The sequence below is a fragment of the Haliaeetus leucocephalus genome, unplaced genomic scaffold (genome assembly GCF_000737465.1).
Source record: "Haliaeetus leucocephalus isolate CR32 unplaced genomic scaffold, Haliaeetus_leucocephalus-4.0 Scaffold339, whole genome shotgun sequence".
Classification (NCBI taxonomy): Eukaryota; Metazoa; Chordata; class Aves; order Accipitriformes; family Accipitridae; genus Haliaeetus; species Haliaeetus leucocephalus.
Window position 1 is genome coordinate 8,266,439 of NW_010972775.1, and position 23,683 is coordinate 8,290,121.

The window sequence follows — 23,683 nt, forward strand, 5'->3', positions numbered from 1 at the left end:
TGACCTGTCAGCTAGGTCTAAGTCTAAAAACCAGGAAAAGCTTATGCATCTTTTCTACCCTTAGTTACTCTTATAGTCCTCCAAAATAATTAAGCAGCATTTAGGCCTTTCTTCTTTCAAATGTTATTTGCCAAATAATTAACATACATTTTTAAGTTGCTAAATCCTCTAGATCATGTTATCACCACAGCTGGCAAACCAGACAGCATGTTCTCTCCCTCAGGAAAGATTACAGCTGTGAACAGGAACTCTATTACAGTGCTTTTCTTCTGTGCAGCCTGGGGATTGGGTACTCCTAACAATGCAAAAATCAATGGACTACAGCTGCTGCTGCAGATACCTGCCTCACATGCTATAGCTCTCAGACTTGCAGCACACCATTTAAGCTCTGTCTCTGCGCCATCTTTCAGACCTGCATGCTTGCTCAGCTTTAGGTCTTACAGATCTTTCTTATCCATTTGCATTTCCATAAGTTTTCTTTCCCTATATAGCAATTGTTTCCTAACTGCATCTCCAGTGTTTTCCTTTTGTAGCACTAAAGCAAAAGGTTCCAGTTTTCCCCCAAATTTGACTGCAAACTTTACACTGTCAAAACAAAACATTATTCACACGAGGAACTTCAGAAACATATTATCAATTCTTTATTTTCTACTGGGTTAACAGCCCACTCCAATAAAACAGTCCACTCCCAAAAAAGAGAGCAAGCTCCTCAATTCTCAGTGTACGTTTTGAAATGTTCTGGAACTGGAGAATAGTGACAACAGCAACACCATACAGAAACTTAATTCAGTATGACTAAACCATTCCATGATTCATCCTCTTATTCTCTAACTTTTTACAACCTTCTGGATTGCACATCCTCCTTAACATGGGTCTCTCTTTATACCTGACTCTTTGCTTTCTTATTACGCACAAAATCTTAATTCAAAGTACCTACCTGTGCTCAGAACCTAGGACCAACAACCCCCCACGAAAGCTTCCAGGTTTTGCAGTAACACAAACCCTTTATCAGTAACTTAATATTCATACCTTAAGCTTGGTTTTGTAGTCATGCAGCACTCTCTTCCACAAGAACTCCCCCAGTACTGTGCTGAACAGCTGCTAATTGTATAACAAATATGTAATGCACTTCACCTGTTACTACAGTGATGATTTCCCCCCCTTAAGGGTGAAGTTTGACCATTCAGGGGATCCACTTTGGCAAAGCCCCAACATGTTGAATACTATCAAAATACAGACCAAGAAAACTGCCTCTGCTTCACAAAGTTTAGAGTGCAAAAGTAAGCCTTGAAAGCACAAGGAAAGAACATAATTTTAGTTAGCATACAAGAGTGGTCAGCAAAAGCCTACATTGAGCTAGATTTCAATAATCTAGAAACAAATTCTTAACTGTGTGGCTTTGTGTAAATTCCTTTAGCACAGAAAAGCCAGCATGGAAAAACCACACACAGTAACTTAAAAAGGTGTGACAGCACAGTCAGCACAGGGACAAGGACGATGATATTAACAAGGGGGAAAGATGCACACAGGCCTGGAAGTGGTAACTTGTGCTTCATGCAACAGCAAAGGGAAAGCCAATACACTTCTGAGGCCTCTCGTCCTTAAGGAGTACAACAGACTGAAATAATGGGAGGACTGATGATAAGACCCAGCTGACAAGCAGGTGGTAGCATGGACAATGATGATCTGAGAGACGAACTGCATCCACAAGAGAAGAGCACTCCCCTGGCCTGTGGAGTCAGAGCCACATGCTGAAGGCAGAAATAGATACAGCTGAGGATCAGATGGATCATCAACATGGATGCCGACGGATGAATATGAATGACTGAAAACATGCAAAAAATAGTGCTAACAAAGACAAGTGATGGTGAGAAGCTGGAAGGATGAAGCAGGAGCACGGAAGAGAGGGGGGAAAAAAAAACCCCAAACAGGAAAAGGTGGTCAAACAGAAGATATAAGGCCTAGAAGTGGCAAACACCTGCACAGTCTGAAACCAAAATAGGAACTAAGAACAAAAAGCCTCAGTAGGGCAGCTGTGGCAAAAACACAAAGACATTCAGGTCTCTGTGAGCTATTCAAGTGACTGAGCTATGTAGGGGGTGCCCAGGTGCACAGCTGATATTTAGATGGAGTTACAGAAAGCCAGAGAAGATAGCAATGGCAGGAGGATGCATGACACATGGCCCAAGTTAAATGCAGACACAGGCAGCGATATGTCATATGAAAGAGAATGGGTGGTATATGAATTTGCTTTAGTGATGGAAGGTAAGCCTTATGAGGAAAAGGGAAAAGCAGACAGCTGATGAGAAGACAATGAACAATGAGAACAAGAAACCTGTGAAAGGAAAGGGTACAGGAAAGTGGCATCACAGATGACCTAGTCAAAATATACCACATATTTGCTTAGCAGCAGTTCCACCTGTCAAACCGCATAGCCCGTGTACGGACTCTGCCACAGAGACTGCCTGGGAGAGCTTGTGGAGCATTTGGGAGAGAGTTACTGCCTGCTAGTAAAGTGCTGTAGGCTCTCAAGAAGTGGCAGAGACTTTCATCCCCCATTTCTAGATGATATCGTGCAGCTTTTTGAATGACTGAGCAACCCTGGTTTCCAGAAACACCATTCCTGCAAGAATATGTACAAATCCAGGGACAGCCTTACACACACTGCTGCTGCAGCATCTTGGAAAACAGGTGTTGCCAGGCTATACAAGGAATCTCTGAGGTTTGTTTTTTAGAACCGAACTCATACTAGGCTTGGAATATCCTAGTCAACAGTGGAATATCATTGTGAAATACTTCTCAGGTGTGTTCCTTATCTTTCAAAATTCATATTAAAAGGCAGAAAATGTTATTGTAAGGAAGAATTCTTTTTTTATCTTCAAAAACCAGCTAAAACTTCAAAATACACAGAACATTTTCTCCAAGAAAACCAGAGGGTGGATCTCTTAATCTTTACAGTATCAGGCTATGAAAAAATAGTATTCCAAAGTATGAAAGCAGTGTACAAAAACATGGAAGAACACCGAGACCTTTAATAAAAATATTAAAGTCTTCAGATTAACTTGATCTCTTGATGTGCTTTGCAGTAATAACCAAAAAATGAAACAGCAGAGTCCCTTAAAGCCCAAACTGAATTTGAGTTACAAAATAACTTGAAATTCTTACCTATTTACAACGTAAGGGCAGAAAGTGTTATTTTAAGGTGCAGGTACAGAAACAAGTTCTCATGTGGTACGAAACTAACTTACAGCCTAACTATCACATATTTATTGTAGCTGTCTGGGCATGTATTTTCACCATACAGTAAAAGCAAGATAATCTTAAATAGATAACAGAAGTATCTCATATTTATACAAGACAAGAGCTTTCACACACGTGAGCATTTCACAGGCACCTTGGCTTACTTTATGGACATCTGTGCCGATGCCCTCTGCAATCACATTTCTGTGCAGAAGAAACCTTCTCTTGTAGATGACTCATCACAGCCTGCAAAAGCATATTAAAGAGCTCACTTTGCTGTAGCTGAAAACTATGGGGCATTACACAAGGATTAACTGCCCCAAGCGCTCAAAACACAGTCCCCAGATAACACTGGGGTTACCACTTAATAACACATATATTTATGGGGTTTCTAATGAGCCCTTCCCATAGCTGAAATGTTAAAATTTTAAATAAAAACTGACTAGATCAAGTATTCTCAATATCCAGGTTTGGGTTTTAAGAAGTACGGCATAAAGATCAGTTACGTGGCTCATCCTCAGATACCCCTTCTTGAATTCAGTCCTCTGCTGAAAAATAATCTTCATCTCTCACTTCTCTGTATTGCAATGAGGCCTCCCCCTCTGGTTCAAACCTGAGCATTTTTATATTCAATCTCTCTGCAAGCTTCTGTGCTGCAAGCCTGGCTTGCATTTCCTATATAAAAGAAAAAAAAAAAAAAAGGACACAAGTTAGAAAAAGTGTTAATTTGTCATTTTTATCCTGGTCATGAAAAAAACTAGTATACTGAAGTATAAACTTGACATAATAATATTAGTAATTCCAGAGTGGGCTTAATTAAAAGCTTTAGTAACTAGCAAAGAAATTTCAGGTTTCTTTTCATACTTATAAGTGTGCTATTAATATTTGAAGACCTTTTTACAGGAGTTGAAATTCCCCATGTGGCCGGCCATCCTCACCTGCGATACTAATGTCAGCTTTAACAGAACAAAATCAGTCCACAGAAGAGAGCAGCTGTGCACAGTAACCATGTAGCAATAGCAATGCTTGGCATTCAGCAACTTCAGCAAAATATCTGTCTCCATTTTCCAAATAAATTACCTCCATTAAAGTGTCAAAATGACTAAATTAGCAAGTGCTTTTAAAAACATACACAGCAACAAACACTTTTACGATAGCGTCTAATTTAAACACTAGCTTGGCACTACCTGGAAAGTCAAAATCAAAATCCATTCCAACATAATTTGAAGAACCTCAGAACTCAGATTTTTCAGGCACAGCATAAATAAAGGAAAATGCAAATACTTGCATATTTTAAGACTGACAAATACTGCTAGGCCTTCATTCATGCAAGGGCCAAAAACTATTTAAAGACTAATAGGCAAAGTATAAATTTAAATTTCTAGTCAGAGATGAAGTGAGTGCAATGAGGTTAGCATATCAATACATGAAAAATCACACTGGATTTTGTTTAATGCAGGAATAATGGTTTCAGAAGGGATTAATACGTTATTTAATTATATCATTAGAAGAAACAAATAAAAGAAAAAGTGCCTTTCCTTAAAGTCTGCCCATCTCAATTTCATCATCAAATTCATCAGTATGGAATGATCCCTTTATGCTTTCTTTTCTAGGAGTGATCCCAATTACATAATTGCTTTTCAGACCAAATCGTAAATTCGTACCTCATAAGCTTCTTTTTGCTGTATCTGAATTGCTATGGATTCCTCTATGGATAATAGCTTAGCAGGGGAATGGTGAAGCGGTGGTAGCCGAGCTGCTGTGATGTCATTCAAATGTTTCTTATCTCTAAGTCGTTTTTCTTCAGCAGTGATTGGGGAGCCAAATCCCCCAGGTGACTGACTGGATGAGGAACCATGCGATGATCCACTTTGCTCTCCTGATAATCTGGAAGAGATAAAACATAAAAGTTGTGACCCAAATTTGCAGCACGAGGTCGAACAACTTCCATTCCAAAACTTATTTTCAACATGTAAGAGCTGAAAAGAAATCTGAAGTGTCATAACACCACAAGCAGCACTCAGAAAAACTAAAAAGATTTCTCTGCAGAGAGACAATATTGCAAGTTACTCCTGACAGTGAACAAAAAAGGTATGCCAATTAATTAGTAAGCATGAAAGAGCAACGCTTTGGGAGTCACACAAAGTATAAACTGTCCAGTACATTGCCATTTCTCTAGAGGTGCAGGAAAAGCAAAAGGCTGCCTGCTATTAAAGTTCTACAAGTTCTAGAATCGATCCACAAGAAAGCTTTGCCAATTTTTTAACAGTTTTGTAGCTTAAGCTATGAAACTCCGTGAAGATTCAAGACAATTGTTTCAAATGTGCAGAATTAGACCACTGCTCAATATTGAGATCCTGCGGCACTTAATGCTAAAGAGCCAACATATTAACCTTGCACGTCACATGACTTTAAATCTCTTTAATCATCAGAAGACAATAAACCCACCATGCTTGTTCTGCACTATTTCCAATTTTATACAAGTGAATTATTTCAGAAAAGGTTTTTCTATTCCATAATACTTACACATTTGTTTTAAATTTGCTTTTTTTAATGACTGGGTTCTTGGCTCTAGACTCTAGAACTTCAATATAATGTGGTGTCTTGGGGTGCACGCTTCCAAAGATATTGCCTTTATGTTTAGCCACATTCTGCTGTTTTTCCAATACTTTTTCACTATCATCCCCATCTACAATTGTAACTTTTTGAAAGGCATCAGCCAACGCGTCTTTACTGTCGTCCAAAGCACCTGTACTTTCTGTACCATCCTCAGTATTGCTGTGAAATACCTGCTGATCATTTGTCAGATGACTGCTTGTGGCTGACTCGGAGATGGTGTCACAAAAAAGACTCTGATCTTTTGTAACAGTCTGTACTTTATCCTTTTTCCTCCGAGTCCTTTGATTTTCCAGAGCAGTATTTATGGCATCTTGCTCAATACATTCTGCCTCCTGCCTTTGGGAAGCAATCTCAGAAACTTCTTTAATATTAGAGTTTTCATTAAAGACTGAGAAATCATCACGGTTTAGCACAGCTTCGTTTAGGTTAACTTGCTGTTTGCTTGTATTAATCTTCTCCTGTTTCACCTGAAACTCCAACCTGACAGCAGATAACAGCTCAGCCGTCCTTGCCACTTCTTCCTCCTGTAAAATGGCAAGCGTCAGCTTTTCAGCAAAATCGGAGATCTTCTTACCCTTATCTGGAAGCCTAGCAATGAATTTCCTAAGGCAAAAAAAAAGTATTTAACAGGGTATAAACAATCCTATTTCAATCTGAGATAGAGAACTGTTTTATTAGAATAGTTAATGTGGCAGGTGTCTCATTCTAACATTAGCTTCTTTCTTACATACTAGATTTCTGAAAAGCGGCAAGATGCAAAGCACTTGCAGCCTCAGATGTATACTGTGATAAAGCAATTATCACACCGTTTTCTGCCCAAAGATGTAACTACTGCTCTGAAACGCGCCGTGCGCAAACAACGCGTAGTATTCTCATCAGTGGAGCACGCACATTTTGCCATCCGTGTTCCCAGAAATACCCCTACAGCCTTCAGTGGGAATGCCCGCGGGCTGTAAGACCACACAGGCGTGCTTCGTCTGAACGGTATCGCCCGCCCAGGAAGGCGCGGTGCGGTTCCACGGCCTAACGCAGCGACAGAGCCGCTACCGAGGGGCCGGGCGGGGACGAGGCCCAAGGGGAAGCGCTGAGGGGCGGCAGCCCCGCGCCCTCCGGCAAAAGCTAGAGGCCCCTGCGAGGTACGTGCGGCTGCACCGGCCCCCGAAGGGCGTTAGACAAGAGGTGGGCCCTCTGCCGCCTACGCGAGGACGGGGGAAGCCGGCGGGAGGCCTGACCCGCTCCTCGGCGCCCGCTCCCCGCCTCTCCTCACCGGTTCGCCAGCAGCCGCTCCTGCCGACTCAGCATCTCCCGCAGCTCGGGGAGGCTCCGGCCCCGCACCGCCTGTCACCGGGGCAGCCGCCGGGGCCCGACGCCGCCGGCGCCGCTTCCGCAGCTTGCCCGGAAGCCGCCATCTTACCGGAAGCGACGGCAAGGCGGCAGGGCCCCACTTGGTGGGAACGCGAAGGCCGACGCGGCCGCTGCCTGAGGCGGGCGGCGCGGCCCCGCCCCGTCTCGCCGCTCCTCCTCCGGGAGGCCAGGGCAGTGCGGGAGAAACCACCCCGAGTAAAGGGGGGGGGGGGGGGCCAGGCGGGGATTCTCAGAGCGCAGAGGCCGCCGGGGCCATTTCACCTCAAGCGCTAGGGACTCGCTTTGATACATACATCCACAGAAGCCTAAGACGAGGTCAGACGTTGGTTTTCCGTCAGCTCGAGCAGTTGTTGCGTACTGCGGAGGGGAGGACGCGCCGGCCTCCCGGCAGGGTGGGTCAGGCTCCATGGCGCTTCGACCGCAGCGCTCTGGGGGCGCCGGAGGTGGGCTCAGCGTCCGTCCTGGCGTCACAAACCCCTGACGATAGAAATGACTTGGTATTCGAGAAGGGTACGTCACATTAGCCTGGGTGTGAGAAGTTGCGCAGAACAGAGGCAGACTGCTGCTCCTGAACCCGGCACTCTTTAGTATGCTCAAAAAGCTGCGAAAGATCGAACGTTTCTTAATTATTTTGCATTTTCTTTGACGAAAGGCGTGCCGTTTCCATGTGTTTGAGTAGCTTTTAGCAGAGTTAGGACTCGAGGTTCACTTTCCAGACATCCGTTAAAATGTTCTTTACGTGGCATTTATTTTTTAACACGCTTACGTATGATACGGGGACTGAATGCAGAAATTCAGACTGTAGCATAACGTCAGCCTGCTTACTGCAGACTTTCCTAACTAACCGATAAAAGCGCCACGAGCTTTAAGTAAGTCCGCTCCATCTAGTAGTAGTAAGGTCATTAGCCGAATGGTCGTTCCCAGGTGGCAGATGTCAGCCTTTTAAAGTTGATCCCAGTGGAGCTTTCCTGATCCAAGTAATGGTGAAGAGGCACATTTCTCAGAGATTGTTAAAACAGTTGTTTTATGAACAGGATGAACAGAGGGTCCACCCCGAAGGGACTGGAGGAGGAAGTGTTTTAAAATGGCTGCCCGCCCCTTTGTTTGCTCAGCTGGACGGTGAATGGAAAGGCTGAGGGCCAGGGGAAATGAGATTAATCAAGTAGGCAGCTACCCATGGAAAAAAAATACCATGATCAGGGTGAGAAAAGCCAAGTTAAGCGACTAGCTGAAGAGACCATTTCACTGTCTGTTATGCACAAGCTGGCTCATCTGTGGAAAATCCCTCAGGGAGTTTTTCCTAAGAGTTTAGGGAAGAGGAAATTACTGTGAATTTTTCTCACCAGGAGATCACCAACTGCTAAAGCACACAAGTTCTCTGAATCGCTGTCTCTAATGCAGGCTTAAGTTACGCCATCTATGTAACATTTCTGCATCTTGCAAGAAGGAACACTTTAGCCTGCTTTTTAGCCTCTTTCTCCTGTGCAGATTGGAGAAAGTGGGAAGGCTGGGCATGGAAACAGAGCACTGCTGCTGCCCGCAGGGAAGGGAGAGTCCAGAAGGAACGATCTCATCAGACCACGGCTCTGCACTTATGTGATGATGGTTCATCTCGGTTCAACTGCTGTTATTACATGTACAGAAAAGTAATGCCGGTATTTACAGCAGGTTTCAATTTACGTGCCAAACTGCATAAACACAGAAAAATAGAGCAAAAAATGAAGAAAATAAAGTCCTAATAACGTGACTGCTGGGAATCACGACTGATCATTCCGTAGCCTCACTTGGAATACCATTCACCAAGTCTGTATATATCCAAGGTCATTGGGAAGGAATATTGTTCATCTTTATAGTTCAGGAGTGTTAAGTTTTAGAATACCATAGTCTGTTTACAGGTAACACACAGTTCCAGAATGATGAACAAATAGCTGAAATTTTGCAGGTGTCAGAACAAATATATTCTTGTTTATGGAGAGATGGGCAGCATCTAGATACAATGCAATGTAGACAGTATCAATTTAGATAGAAATGTTAAGAAGGAATAATAGATTTAAGCTTTCTCAGATAATGAGCAGAAGTATGGAGCACTTGTGGGACAGAGGAAAATTATATACTTAGGCATTGCTTGCCCTGGGGCAAAATACAGATGTGTAGGAAAATCCTCGCTAGCCACACTCTGAACATGAGTAATCACCATCCGGCAACACTTACTGCAAGTTTAGTCTTAGGACTTTGCTCTTGCTTCTCTTGGGAGACTAACAGACTGTCATTTGCAGTGCACAGTCGTATTTTTATCGCTTTCCTCAGAGCATTCTTGGCCTTTGTGATTAGAGGCTTTGTTTTGTATCACTTTCTTGAATATTCTGATCAGCATTCATGTGAGCTAAATATATAACAAAACTGGGGCGTTTATTGTTTCTTACGTAATGGGCTTTCCTATGTTTCTCTCTTAGGACATTATCTCAAGAGCTATTATTGGATACAGTTTTCAGTCAGTCTTTCTGTCACTAGATATCTAGAGTTAAATATAATTCATTCTGCAATAGCATGTCTGGAATTACTATGCAATTTAGTATTATTTCTACAGGAATATTAAATTTTTAGAATGACAAGAAGAAAATCAGATATACTAACAAAAAAGAATAAACTGCATGAAAAAAACAACACAAAGCAAGGTGTGACCCAGGACTACTCATCTTCTTATATAGTATAGCTAAAAAAGAAAGGTATTCAAATAACAAGTAACTTATTCTAGCATAGATTTTTTAAAATAATTACACCAGTTACAAGGAACATTGCAACAACGTTTGTGTCTGAATTTTTAGTATTTATCAATGCCAGTAATGACTAAGCTGATGTATTCTAGTCATATGACATTTGGGGGGAGATGGCCATGAAGTACAACTGGCTGAAGTTTTTCAGGTGGAAAAATTTCATGTCAGAAATGTCTGAGTCTGCCCAAAATTGGTATTAAAATTAAAACTAACACTCCTGCTTCTTTTCTGTTAAAGGTATAATTTCCATTGTCCTTTTTCTCCTTTCTTGAACTTTATAAATACATAAATGTTCCTTCTTTTCACTAGGAAAGGGGTAACATACTATAGAATGTAGGTTTTGAGGGGGAAAAACCTACAGTTTCTCTGCCTCTAGGTGGAGAGACTGAGGGGTAGGAGGAGAAGAATCAAGCCACACATACAAAATAAGCCACCCCCAAAGTAAAAGTGGTATGAATATTTGGAATTTAAATTAATCATTTTAATGTCATTAAAAAAAAACCCTTTTTAATAGGCATGATGCAGCTTTGTAATAATTTGTTTTATTTTCCTTAATTTAAATAACTCCTCCCTTAACCTTATTTCTCAAAAATGCCCCAAACACTTTAAAAGCAATCCTATAGATGCTTATACTTATCAACATACTGTTTTACATATGGGAAGCAACTGTCAGGTTATTGTAGTATGCTTACACACCACACACACCTTTACAAAGTATTGTAACTTCATAGATGTTCACTTATACATATTTTCTCTTTAATCCACCAGGTCCCCTTTTCTTTTGAAAATTTTCACATACCTTAAGTTGTAGATGGCTCCTATCACCTCATTTTACTGTGTTTATTCCATGTTCTAGTGCTTGAGGTAGAGCTGGAAGGGCCTTAACTCATCAGGTCTCTTAAGCACATTTCTTCTTTTATGCATGCAAATAGCCCCCAGTGCTGGATGGGAATGAAATAAAATGTAATTGGAATAAAACTCTCAGCATGTATATCTCCATTCTGTGGAGCAGGGATTTCCTGTACAAAATTACAAACTTAACAATGTGGAGAGAACTTAATTCTTACCTATTTGCTCATCTGTCCATGTCTAAAACTCTTCACATGTCAAGATTTAAAGCCTCTCCGAAAAGCATTAGTATCCAACTCCCAGAATCCTATGTTGCAAGTTCAGCACTGAGCATTGCTGATCTCAACATGATTTTATGAGGTCCTTTTGGCAATCTGTACTGATTGAGCATTGTAAACTGTAACACTGTGATTGTCATGCTTGCATGACCTCTTCTTATTTAGTTGACATGTAAATTGTTTCACTGTGACAGTCTTAAAGATAAATCTCTATTATCAGTGAGTGGATATAAACGGCAAAAAAAGATCGGCCACAGTCATCCCAATCTCATCATGCTGAAGCCTGGAGAGCATCATCCCAGACGTATTCAGATGTTATCTGTGTGATCTGAAGTTGTTGGGGTTTTTTTGCAAGAGCTGTGCTGCCCAGTTCTTGTTTATCCTGTGCAAGTCAATAGTTCTTTATTTCATAAAAGAGTTCATCTACTTTTGTTACTTGGCTTTGAGAAGAGTCTTTAGTCTTTAGCAAGGGAGTGTCTTCCTGTTCTCAAGAGCCCATCTGCCAAAGGAAACACTGACAAGAACATCAAGGCTCCAGAGGAACTGCTTTTGGATTCATACATGTTTTGAACAAACAACATTGTGTAGAGTAAGACTTTGCAAGGTTTTAAGGTAAGTTTATTTCTAAATGAATGTTGACCCAACAGAATAGAAAGTTTAAATACAATATTTATTGCAATTTATCCTTTTCGCATCCTACATACAGGATGTATTAAAAGCATACAACATAACTGCATTATTTATACAGCATATATGAAAACTGTATCCCAAAATACTTTCCAGAGTATCTGGAATAAATCACAAAAGAATACTTATCGTGGTACAAATGTAGTCATACAATTGACTTATATTTATGCATTTTCTGGGACCTATCTATATGGCTTTTATTGATGTTTACAGAAATTTTACTAGTTTCTAATGTTATAGTACTAATTAACCCGATCTCAAATTTACAAAATTTATACTGAAGTGTTACAGTCTTTTCAGTCAGATTTGTTATTATCTATGCTAATTTACATTCCTGCTGATTTGGCTGGAAAGCTCTACATTTTCATGTAACAATTATATAAATACTGTTCCTCTCCCGTTCTTCACAGTTAACAAATTTAGACCAGTAGTCCAATCAAATGATGGTCATCCAGCTCACTGCATGTCAAAATGCTCTTAAAATACAGCATAGACTTCAATCCTTACTTGGTTTAGAAAAAAAAAAATCGTATTTCATCAAATAGTCAAGACAGAATTTACACAGAAAACTTTCACAGGAAAAATTTAATGCCTTGCTCCAGTCTTGGTAAAGTCTTGAGCAGATGATCATAATTTTGCAAGTCTCAGAGTTAAAATAGCTCGCAGTATTTTCAGAGGAGATCCTCAGGAGCATATTAGAAGTAGAATGAACTTCCTTTTGAAGTCTATGTCAAAACATTTTGATACTTCATCCTGCCCTCTCCTACCATTCACTGAGCACCTCAATCCTCAGGTTCTGTTTTCAGAATTCTGGCTAAAACCAGAGGAATAAAGTATTTTTACTTACTTCAACTTAACATCTTACAACACCATGCATTTCCTTTTATCTATAAATACCACCTTCATCCATTCAACTTAAGTTTAAAGGTAACCTTTGCAAACCATGGTTCAGAATTCCTGAAATACAGATGGACTATTTGGGCACAAAAAAATGCTAAAAGGCATTATGTAATGAACTAAAGCTACATCCCTAAGGGACATTAATATGGCCAGTTGGGATTAGTTTTTCGTGTCTTTCTCTTCAAAAACATACTGTCCAAATATTTGCTGTTATCAGCCACTAGAGGGAGATATGATTACACAAGTACAAAGTTTATCCCTGAAGTATGAGTAGGGTCATCACCTTTTGGGTTCATCCATACACTTCCAATTTAAATGCGTTCTCTTTTAGAGTTTCACTTCATGATCTTAGTTGTTCATAATCATAATTCATTTAGTTATTGATCACATTAACTGTTATTTGGGAACTTGGTTCAGCAAACTCAGTCTCCCAAATTCACTCAAGCATCAAAAACTTCAATCAAAAATACCCTATGCACTGTTAAGACCACAGCTTCTCCATGTATCAGCTGTTTCCATGTCTTTGGTATTCAGGTACAAGACAATTTCTCTCCTTTGCATAATGAGGGGGTGCTTTGTCTGAGGACTGTTTTTATAGGGAGCAGACTTTATTCTCAGGGACCTTCTCTTCAAGGCCTTTCCCACTCTAGAGGTTTTGCACCTCTTCTCTGGGAATAGCTGTTTAAGCAAATGTGTGGGATTATGCCTGTTTACCAATGTGACAGCTGGAGGGTTTTCTTTGCCCTTTTGATGTCTATGAGATCCTTTGCAGTCCCTCATCATGTGCAAAGTAAACAGAGTTTCCTTTTAGAGGTATTAAAACTAATGATGTATTTTTTAATTATTCTTTTTAAAAGAAACACTGAGCAGCTGTTAATGTTTGCAACTTCTGTACCAGTGAAGATTACAGGCTTCCTTCACACAGTAGAGAATTTACCTTTTTGTTAATGGCTTTGATTGCAATTATTTCTTGAATTTTGTGCATAATACAATTCATAATACTGTGTTTGACTTTTTAGAAAGAATGAGCATTTTAAGTTCTCAGGAGTTGAACAGGTTGTGAGTTAAAAAATAGCTTATGTGCAAACAGAGGATGATCTGAGCACAAAGCTGTAGAAGTTTGAGCTTCCCACTTTATTTTGTACATGCTTTGATTACATCAAGCAATTCATGTTCCTGCAAGATACCTGTACCACATCAAAACATCCTTCAATCCATCCTCCAATACAGGCTTCTTTATTTAGTAGTTAAACAGCACAGCTACAGAATAAAGTTCCCTAACAAATTCAGAAACCCATGAAATAATGTAGGAATAAGATTTGGATTATGAGGTCAATATTATTATTTTAAATACAACTCTACTGAGTATACTTAATTTGAACAGACAGTACTGAATTTTAAAATTTGCATTAGACTGGAGATAAAAGCTATCACTTTGTGAAGCCCTGTGACAAGGCGAGTACCTCCTGGGATTGACATTCAATGCAAGAACAGTATTAACCATACAAAATGTAAGTTGTTTGTTTTCCATAGCAGTTACTGTAACCAAAAAAAAAAAAATGCCCTTCATTCATGTTAATAGAACTACAAGAAAATATTCATAATTCGTTTTAGTTCACTAAGACTGGGAGATCAAAACAAGATATAAAAAAATACCCTATTTATATTTAAATAAGTTCACTACTAGATGGCATCATTCCTGCTGGTACTTTGAAGTCAAGGATAAGATTTTTAAGTGTTGGCGGGGCGGGGGGGGCGCGAAGTACTCAAAATCCTGATTCAGGATTGCTATTGGATGTATCACCAATAGTCACTCTATCCCATGACTGAGGAAGTGCAAACCAGTGCCTCAGTCCAACAAAGCAAAATCCATTATAATCTGCTCTATCGCTTTCTGTTTTGAGCAACAAACATGACATTCATCTGCATGCGTTGAGGGAATTGTTCGAAACAGCCCAGTTGCATCTCTCCCTCCCAGCAAAAGTGTGATGGTTATGAGTGAACTTCTTCCAGGTGAACAGAGCCCTCAACTATACCAGGTCTCTATCACAGGTGTGAACAGCCCTCACACTTTGTACACAGAGAAAGGGGGAGCTTTCAGACTAATGCCATCTGCCAGCATAGTTTCAGATACTGGTTCTGGTAATATTGTAAATAAAATATATTAGAGCTTCATTACACAAACAGAATTACAACAGAATTGAAGAAAAAAACCTGTACAGTGATACAAGTCTTTCCTTACAGGCATTTGAAATGACACATTGCACTAGACAACTTCTGAAGAAGCAATATTGACTGCTGTTTCACCCATCCTGCTTCCTTCATAACCCGCTCACAGTTAATGTCAGTAGAAACTTCAGATACGAAGTTACTAAAGAGCTGCTTTCAGGATAAATTTAGCAAGACTCCATGCTGCTGTTCTTCTCTATGACTTGATAAAAATTTATCTAATCAAGCTGCAAAGGCGCAAGATATTTGCTCATATTTAGAAAGCACGTTGACCTGAACGCTCAAGACGTACTGTTCTTTGTGCTAAATTCCAACACTCTCTTGAATGGGGTGTATGTCCTCACCGGCCTTGCACTTTCAGGAGATCTTCCGTTCTCAGTACTTGTACTGTTATGGAGACAAGAAAAAGCTTACAGAGTTAATGTCAAGAGGATCAGACAGCTGGGCTGGAAATGCCACAGCAATGAACTTGTGCCTCGTTACTGATACTGACAGGCTAAAATGAAACTATTCAGTGTATTTGATATGTTCCATATTTCTTTTGTATAATGCCACAAAGAATATTTGATAAAAACCATGGCACATACAAGTTTACATGCAGGCATCTGCTGGAGCTCATATTGGAATGTCCAGCAATACAGTTACTAGGACTAAGGATCCTGCAACAATAAAGGCAGCAATATTACATTTAAGAACACAATTAGTTGTGAAGAGTAATTCCATAAACTCTAAATTGCATAGAGGTAGATTTCTGCATTGAGATAAATCTCAAAAACAGGAAAAATATCAGGTAAGTAGGGCCTGTGGTTATTACATACAGAGGGGCCCCAGAGAGGACAACAAAGATAGCTTTATTTTGGCACCCTGAGTGAACAACACTGTTTTTGAGGTTTCAAAACTCATGCCATTAAAATATGCTCTAGGCTGAACACTGAAATGAGTGTATTTTTTAAATGAGAAGGAAAGTTTAGTTTGTATTGCAGCTTGCTGATTTCATATACTAATTTACATTCCTCAAACTAAATTATTCAATTTGCAGGGCAGTTAAGGTGAACAAGTTTACTTGTTGGTAGTAAAAGTAATGTGCAATGGTCCTCCTTACCTTACTATTTTCCTTTCTGTTTTGCCCTTCCTGTGGTGACTCACTGAGGGGAAGATTCAAGTGCAAGTCCATAGCCTTGCTCCCAGGGCTCAATGCAACCCTGTTGCTGTGTTCAGGGCAGAGAAAGGGAAGGCACAATACCTGGATCTTTACAAAGCCAGGCTACAGAACCACTGGCCACCACAGATCAGAGACAACCATTCCAGTGCAGAAGTGGTAATGTTACCACACTGTTTACTTGGCAATTTTCCACCTCAGGCTAGGATATCTCCAGAAATTGCTGCAGCCCTAAACTGTTACTGTTAGTGTTACCTGCCCTTCAAAGTGGTCTCAGACGCATCTCCCAGAACACAAAGAATAAAGCATGCACGAAGCCAGCACCAACCAGCCTCAGGGCAGAGTTGTCCATTGTCTTCTGCATGGTACCCACAGACACATTTGATCAATATTTCCCATATTTCACAAAGCCAGATCTCTTGACTTCTAGCTTTACTCCCTGCTTAAATCACATTACTGTAAATAAGTACTCCCCAAGGGTTTGCAATATGTTTACATCTTTAAAAAAAAAAACAAAAAACAAACCTACTCCATAAGTCATTGAAGTACACTACACCTAGTAGATGGGCTCTTTTAAACTGAGGAAAATTTTGCAAGACCCCACAATCCACTCTAACAGTTTCTCAGCACAATGGTTTACTAATACAACACCAATGAGGGACATTATGAAGATGTTTCCTATGAACAAGCAGAAAAAGTAAATACCTGTATGGAAGATCACATCCTACACCAGTATCTCTGGTTTCTATATTGGTCTTTGGTTGGGTTTCCATTAAGTAGTCCAATTTATCTTGTAATTCTTTATTCTGGAAAACAGTAATTTTCATCGCAAGTTTATTTTATTTAAATTATGTTAATTAAACAAGGAAACAAAATTGCACATTGGCTTATCCCCACAAGAAATAATGTAGAAGTATTTATTGAAAAAATAAAGGAATCCTTACTTCTGGGAAAAAATATAAATTAAACCAACAGTTTTATTCAGAAGCTTCTGTTTTAAGTAATTATAATACTGTTACAAAATTGTATGTTAAGAAACATAGCATGAATATTGAGACTTTGTATTACATACATTCCTCATGTGACTGGTGTCGTAAGTTTGATTTCCATACTGAAGAACAGCAAACGCATATAGTAAATATGCATCCAGATAACATCAGGTGACATCGGTTCAAATTTTATTTGGTTTCATAAAATAATCACAATAATGTAAACTTAAAAGGTAATGCCTTACCTCACATTCTAAGAAAGAGATTTTTTCTAAAAGTTGTATTATAAATAATTCCTTTTCTTTTACTTTCTTCCTTAGCATTTCAATCTATGAAGACAAATAAAATAAAGACATTTAGTCTAATGGGGATGGGAAGAGGAGGAAAAAGACCTAGATACCACAGGAAGAACACATGTTTAATTTTACTGTTAAGCAACAATTGAATACCTATACGTATTCACAAGCTGCTTTAATCCAGGGATTAGCTATCATCCCATACAATTAGGATCATTTACATAAAGATGATACACATATACTAACGTGGCTTTTAAGAATTTGTATTTTTCTGGAAAGACAACAGAAAGTCAAACATTGTCATGTAACAAAGCAAACTAGGGAAAACTCCATCTTTGATTCAAAGGCCTTTGCTCTAGTCAATTTTAACAATGTCCAAAAACATGCTGCACATTTGCTAGTTTCTTGAAGGTCTTATTTCTTTGGTTATTTCCTGGCATACCAGACTCCTTGGAAAAAAAGTGCATTTTCATTTTGTATCTAGGAAATGGAAAGAAGTTATTTACAAATGTTCATGAAAATTAAAATAAAGTTAGCTGCACCAGAAGCATTGCATCTTAATACTGTTCCGTATGGAACAGAAGACCATCTGCCTTATATTCTGGGATTTCTGCTGGTCACAGAGCCATACACAACAAGAACTTTTGCATTAAATCTTTCCCTGCTATCAGCACAAGCAGGTATGACCAGAGAAACTGGGTATGACCCAGATTTCATACCAGTCCCTTGCTGCTGGCCCAAAGCTGTTCTGATTGTGTGGTAATGGCTTTTTAAAGTTCCTAAAGCCACAGTTTTCCATTCTTCTGAACCCTTTGCTTAAAGCAAGATTCGCTGTGCGAGGTTCCTACTGTTACCAGCAATAGTCTAACAGATCTGTTGACTGGCTGAGAGGTCAGTTCCTTTCAGTAAACCGCATTTAGGAGACAACAGCATCTTGTGCAAACAAACTGAATCTTCTCCTTGGACCAAAGGAAAAGTCACTTGTTATTCTCTCTCAACCTCTGCTGATTACACCTACTAAAATAGCAGCTAATAAAAAGAGCAAAACAAAACAATAGCTAAATAACAACTTCAGTTGTTACTGCTTCCCCAGGAGGCAGTTCAGGTTATTATTCTTAGACAGCTGTAGACATACATCACTTTGCAAGCACAGAAGACAAGGTACTTCCTATATCTGTAGTTACAGTCTACTTCAGATGCAGAAAGCAGTATTAAAAACATGTATCTTCCAAGGAGAATCACCAGAAGTGCACTGAAAGATCAGTCTGAAGGAGAAATCAGATTCTGCATCATGTTAGTGTTCAGGTAGGAACTGGGAGAAGACAGATTTCCCACTGTTCTGTGCTCATGCAAGTCTTGTCCTGCAGCAACACCAATGAAAGCTGATAGCAGTGCTCCCAGTGTTAAATGGTGTCAGGTCAATAATTTTTCCAATTAAATTTCAATTCACCTTTCTTCAATAAGCCATTTCAGGTCAGACAACATGAAAGTCAAAAACTCTATTTTCCCCCTATTAAGTCCATGGGAATGTGTCTCTCAGCTGAGTTGCTTCAACATCGTTAGCTAAGCCCCTCTCCATGCTAGCTCTCTTTAAATAGGCAGTGCCCAACCAACAACTTCTGCTTTACCGAACAGTGCATTATCTAAGGCAATTGTCTCCACAATTCATTAAAGTAAATTGAAGATATAAAAACTTTCCAATCTTAAGCCTGAAAGCAGAATCAGAAGTAAACCAAGCTAGTAAATGGATGGTCTGCATCACAAATGGAATGCTAGAGTCTGCCATGCAGTGCTTTTAGTAAAGTCTCTATTACTGTATATATAAAAAAGTGCACCCCTTAGAGCTATATTAGATGAGGAAAGAAAGATATTCAAACTGCCATTTCAGCACTAGAAAAGTGTGTATCCTGCACATTCCTTCACATTTTTGGGCTACATGCCAACAGTGAAAAAAAACCCCCACATCTATGCCTATAGCTTTTTTATCGCCAGAAAACTGTAAAAATACCTATGCATAATAAAAAAATAGGTATTTTCTATAAAACTTCACATTAAGTGAGATAGCTTTATTTTGTCAGGTTATTGATTGGCTGTGGAAAAAAAAGTAAAAAGTATTTGTTAGTAAAAATTTAGTGGACTTTTACTAAAGTGAATTCATTTTGTAGAACAGCCAAACTGAAATCAAGGAAAGCTCAGAATACATTAGTTTTTCCTGGCAGTCATTATGTTACATCGATATGCAAGAAAGACCATTTCTAAATACATGGGTCAAATTTTCCATGCACTCTCACCAGTCACTTTTTAACTCTCTATCTTAAAATCGATTTTGTGAGAGAACATTAACAAACCCCTTCAAAACCACCAGTGTAAAACTTTTCAGCATGTCTGGAAACAATGATTAGTAGAAATATTCACATCCTGCTAAAAGAGAATGATAAAATGCTCAAAGGTACAATAATCAAAACAACAGTAGTACTATCACCCTCCCAAAATTTACTGCTAGGTATTATAAAACATTTCAATCAAAATGTACAGAACTATGAAAAAAAATGAAGCAAAACAAATGCATAAATTAAACTAAAAAAATGAAAAATTATAAAACCAACTTAACTTTAACTTTGGTCTCCATGATCTTCAGTTATCACATCTCATTGACACAATGATCAGTTATTACTTGGAAATGCTAACATGTAAACCCCATACAGGAAGTGTTTTCAGCTGAAGAGTTACAGAATATGAGTGCTATCATCATCCATCTTTCTCAAAAGCAGGTTTGTGGTTTTTTTTCTTTTAAGGTGCATGTAAAAACTATCCATGTTATCTAAAGCTATTATCATTTCAGTTTTCAAATCACAGAAACACAAAGCTTGTAGCATTTTCAGAAAATCTTAGAACATATTTTGATCTTCATATTTAATTACAACTTTATTTAGTAGTATGACTAAATTAAGGCAGCTATATCTTCACTGGTTCAATAGCTTCAGTCCTGCCAATAAATTCCATTTCAGAAAAGATAAACTGTTCTTTTAGGACTTTCAAGTGGGTCTTCTCTATTAATATTCTGTTCTCCTACTATGCATACAAGGAAATAATTTTAAGACCAGTAATCAGTATGACACAAAGATGACTGAAGCCAAGCGCAGCTATGTGATCAGGGGGGGTTTTGCCCTGACAGGTATCCATTCTTGTTATTGAAGATAATATACTTCAGCTGCTGCCTATTCCATTTTTTAGATCAAACACAAAACATTTCTGTTTCCAAATAAGATCGAATTATCTGTTATCCAAAAGCAAGACCAAACTCTTGTGTTTCATAGCCATTTACCTTGATAAATTCACTATATGATACAAAGGGTCTAAGATGTGAAATAAGCTATGATTGTAACCCTTATGTTTACCAGTATTATGTACAAATAGATTTAGCGTAAGTTAAAATCAGACTTTTAATTGTTTATTCTTCACATTGGCTACAGAGACACGAACTCCCTAAGGATGTTTTTGAGTTATTTTAACGAGAATAGTCTGAAGGCAAAAATGAGCATGGACAGCTTAAAATCTAAAAATCCAACAGAGAATACAAAGACGAAGACCTCAGCTTCCTCCCCTTCCCAAACATAAACCTCAACTCCAGAAAGACATTTTGTCATTAAGACATTTTGTCATTTGGCAGGAATGTTAGTGTTTTTCCTTTTTTTTTTTTTTTGGTGAGAATCTGCTAAGGACTGGCAAACTGAACTATACACAACAGTACTCCCTGCCTCATTTTAACATGTTTACATAGTACCAGTCAGAAGCCATTAAATCTATCCACTTTGTCCCTCTGAAGAATTATGCCAGAATTTTAAAATATGCCTTCTCTTCTACAGTATAGAGAAGAGACAATGTGGTACTATATCATCACATGCACAAAGTCTTAGTCTAGCAGTAAAACAGAATGGAATGATTAGACCATGCAGATTACAGATATGATAAGGGTAACATATAAAACCTCTTGGTGGATCTTCAGAACATTATGAACTCAAAGACACAGCCCACACAGACCAAATACGTTCCAGGAAAAATAAATTCAGCAGTAGTGAAAATGAGAGGCTGTTTCAGCACCAGGAAAAAAATCCTGTAGTCCCTGCTCCTCACATGCAGCAGAGCTACCCTTTGAGGCTGCTGCAGAAGGAAAGCACGGCCAGAACGTAGCAGGGCACCTGTATTACTTCATACAGGCATGCTGCACCCCCAAACAAACGGCCAACTAGTTGTCTCAGCAGCTACTGGAGTCCAAGGGCTGAAACAATTTCCAAAGTTATGACACACCTTTAAACCTACCCACAAACCAGACATAGATGACACATCCCACCAGAGTGGTTTACTACAAAAAAAGTTTATTTACTGAACAAGGACTTGAGTACACATCATCTTATGCCATTAGGACCAGGAGTGAGCAAACCTGATTTGATTAACCCTTGAGGGAATATGTCCCAGGAAACCAGGAAAACCAGGAATAACTTTAGGGGATTACATTAATATATTACTATATTAAATAAAATGCAGCCTTAATTCAATACATTTATATGTCACATTGCATAAAGTAAAAGTGATGGTTTCCTTTGAGAGAGGAATGTAACAAGAACACTGGGTCATAATGCTGATATTGGGTAAAAGCACTTCAAAAATAAAATTCATGCCTTGCTACTTAATATCATTTTGATTTTTCCATGAAAGTGTTAGTTATGGTGAACTAAGATAAGATGGTAACACTTACAGCACCATAAACCTGTATTGCACAAACCCAAGTCTTCAGAGTGTTTTTGTTTCAAGGAGTTGCATAAAGCAAGAGAATGACTAGCAGGTGACAGAGCCATAGATTTTGGCTTTTGGTTGAATATAAGGTAAGGAGGAGAGGAGAAGCAAGATAGGTCAAACACAATACTGAACTGAGGGCCCAAGTGGCGGCCAGAATAGTCTAGGGTCAGAAACAAATCAGTGCAAGTCAAAGACTCTCAACTTCCACAGACTGACTCTTGGATCTGAGTCACTTCTGGACTGACTCCAGGACAAACTTATCACCAAGATGTTCCTACATTTTCTTTGCTCAATGCCCAATGCCTATAATCTACCTCATCCTTGCTCTGTCTGCAGACTTTAGCATTTCAGCTCACTGCCAACTCAGCAATTTGTTGCCAAATCTGGTTTTTGCACAACTATCCTCTCAGATTTCTCCATCATTTTCTACAAGCACTATTCAGGTACATCCTTCAGCCTCTCCTCTTCCAACCTTCTCTGGAAATGCCCAGACAGACCTTCCCTAGCACTTACCTCTTGACCTGACTTGCATTGTTAGACTGACTAGCTGTTCTTTTCCCTCCATGTTTCTACCAGTGTTTTTACAACCTTCATGTCCACATTAAGCAGTCAAACAAAACTGGCAACCTACTTAGCAATATCATTTTACATTAATGACACTCATTCCTTTCAAAACAGTTCTGCCAACAGCAAAAATGTGAATTTAGCAACCCTGGGTGATACCATCACCCTTTTTCCTATCACTTCATTCTCTCTTGCCTCCCCCACCCCACTGTATTCATTGCTCCTGCTTTTCCTTCTCCCTTGGGAGACATCTGACCATTCCAAAACTGGGAAGGGAAGAGCTACAAGGCCCAAGCTACGGTTTGTAATTTATCTGGTCTGCCAGCAAGTGAGGGGCATCACGTGCTCTTAGGCATCCCAGGGCCTGGGGAGCAATCCCCCCAGTGCTGTAAGAACTAGGAAAGATGAATTCCCTGGCCTGGTCACTCAGTACACACATGCTGCTCAGGAGCTCTGTATCTGGCAACAGGCCAATGCGGTGGGGTGCACGTGAGCTCAGCCCTGCGGCCACCCCTCTTCAATCCCCAGCATTTGGCTGTCAGGCAGAGGAAGGGCACCTGATTTCTCCCCGTCATGGCAGGATCCTGGAAGTTCCCTGCAGATTGTGCTGGGTGTGCAGCTTGCATTTCACATAACCCACTGCAATTTCTAATGATCTGAATCAGCACGTAAGGCCCCACATGCAATGTGAATCATCCTGGATTTATCCATTGGCTCAGGATTAATATGGCCACAGCACTTCTTTTCAAGCGCTCTCCTCCTTGATTCAGTCCTATGGCTGTTAGCAACTCTATGTTTTTGCCTCCTTCTGAAACCTTGAGGTCATTTCTCTCAAACTCCCTCAACCCCCAGATTGTCACCTTATCTTGTAGCAACTCCCAGAAAATTAAATTCTTATTGTCCATCCCATCAATGAAGATCTGTTTCTTTCTCAGTA

At 39.5% G+C, this 23,683-nt stretch overlaps 1 protein-coding gene across 1 annotated transcript in view; it reads right to left on the minus strand.

The window, feature by feature from the left end:
- Positions 1-258: 258 nt before the first annotated feature.
- LOC104834713 (blastoderm-specific protein 25D-like) overlaps positions 259-23,683 on the minus strand; it is a 67,167-nt gene continuing 43,742 nt past the window's right edge. Inside the window, exons 14-18 of the mRNA XM_010572274.1 lie at positions 17,335-17,418; positions 16,806-16,906; positions 5,767-6,462; positions 4,905-5,127; positions 259-3,915 (exon numbers count right to left, since the gene is read on the minus strand). Of these exons, the coding sequence (XP_010570576.1) occupies positions 3,778-3,915; positions 4,905-5,127; positions 5,767-6,462; positions 16,806-16,906; positions 17,335-17,418 (1,242 nt within the window). The 3' untranslated portion in view covers positions 259-3,777. The remainder of the gene's footprint in view (positions 3,916-4,904; positions 5,128-5,766; positions 6,463-16,805; positions 16,907-17,334; positions 17,419-23,683) is intronic.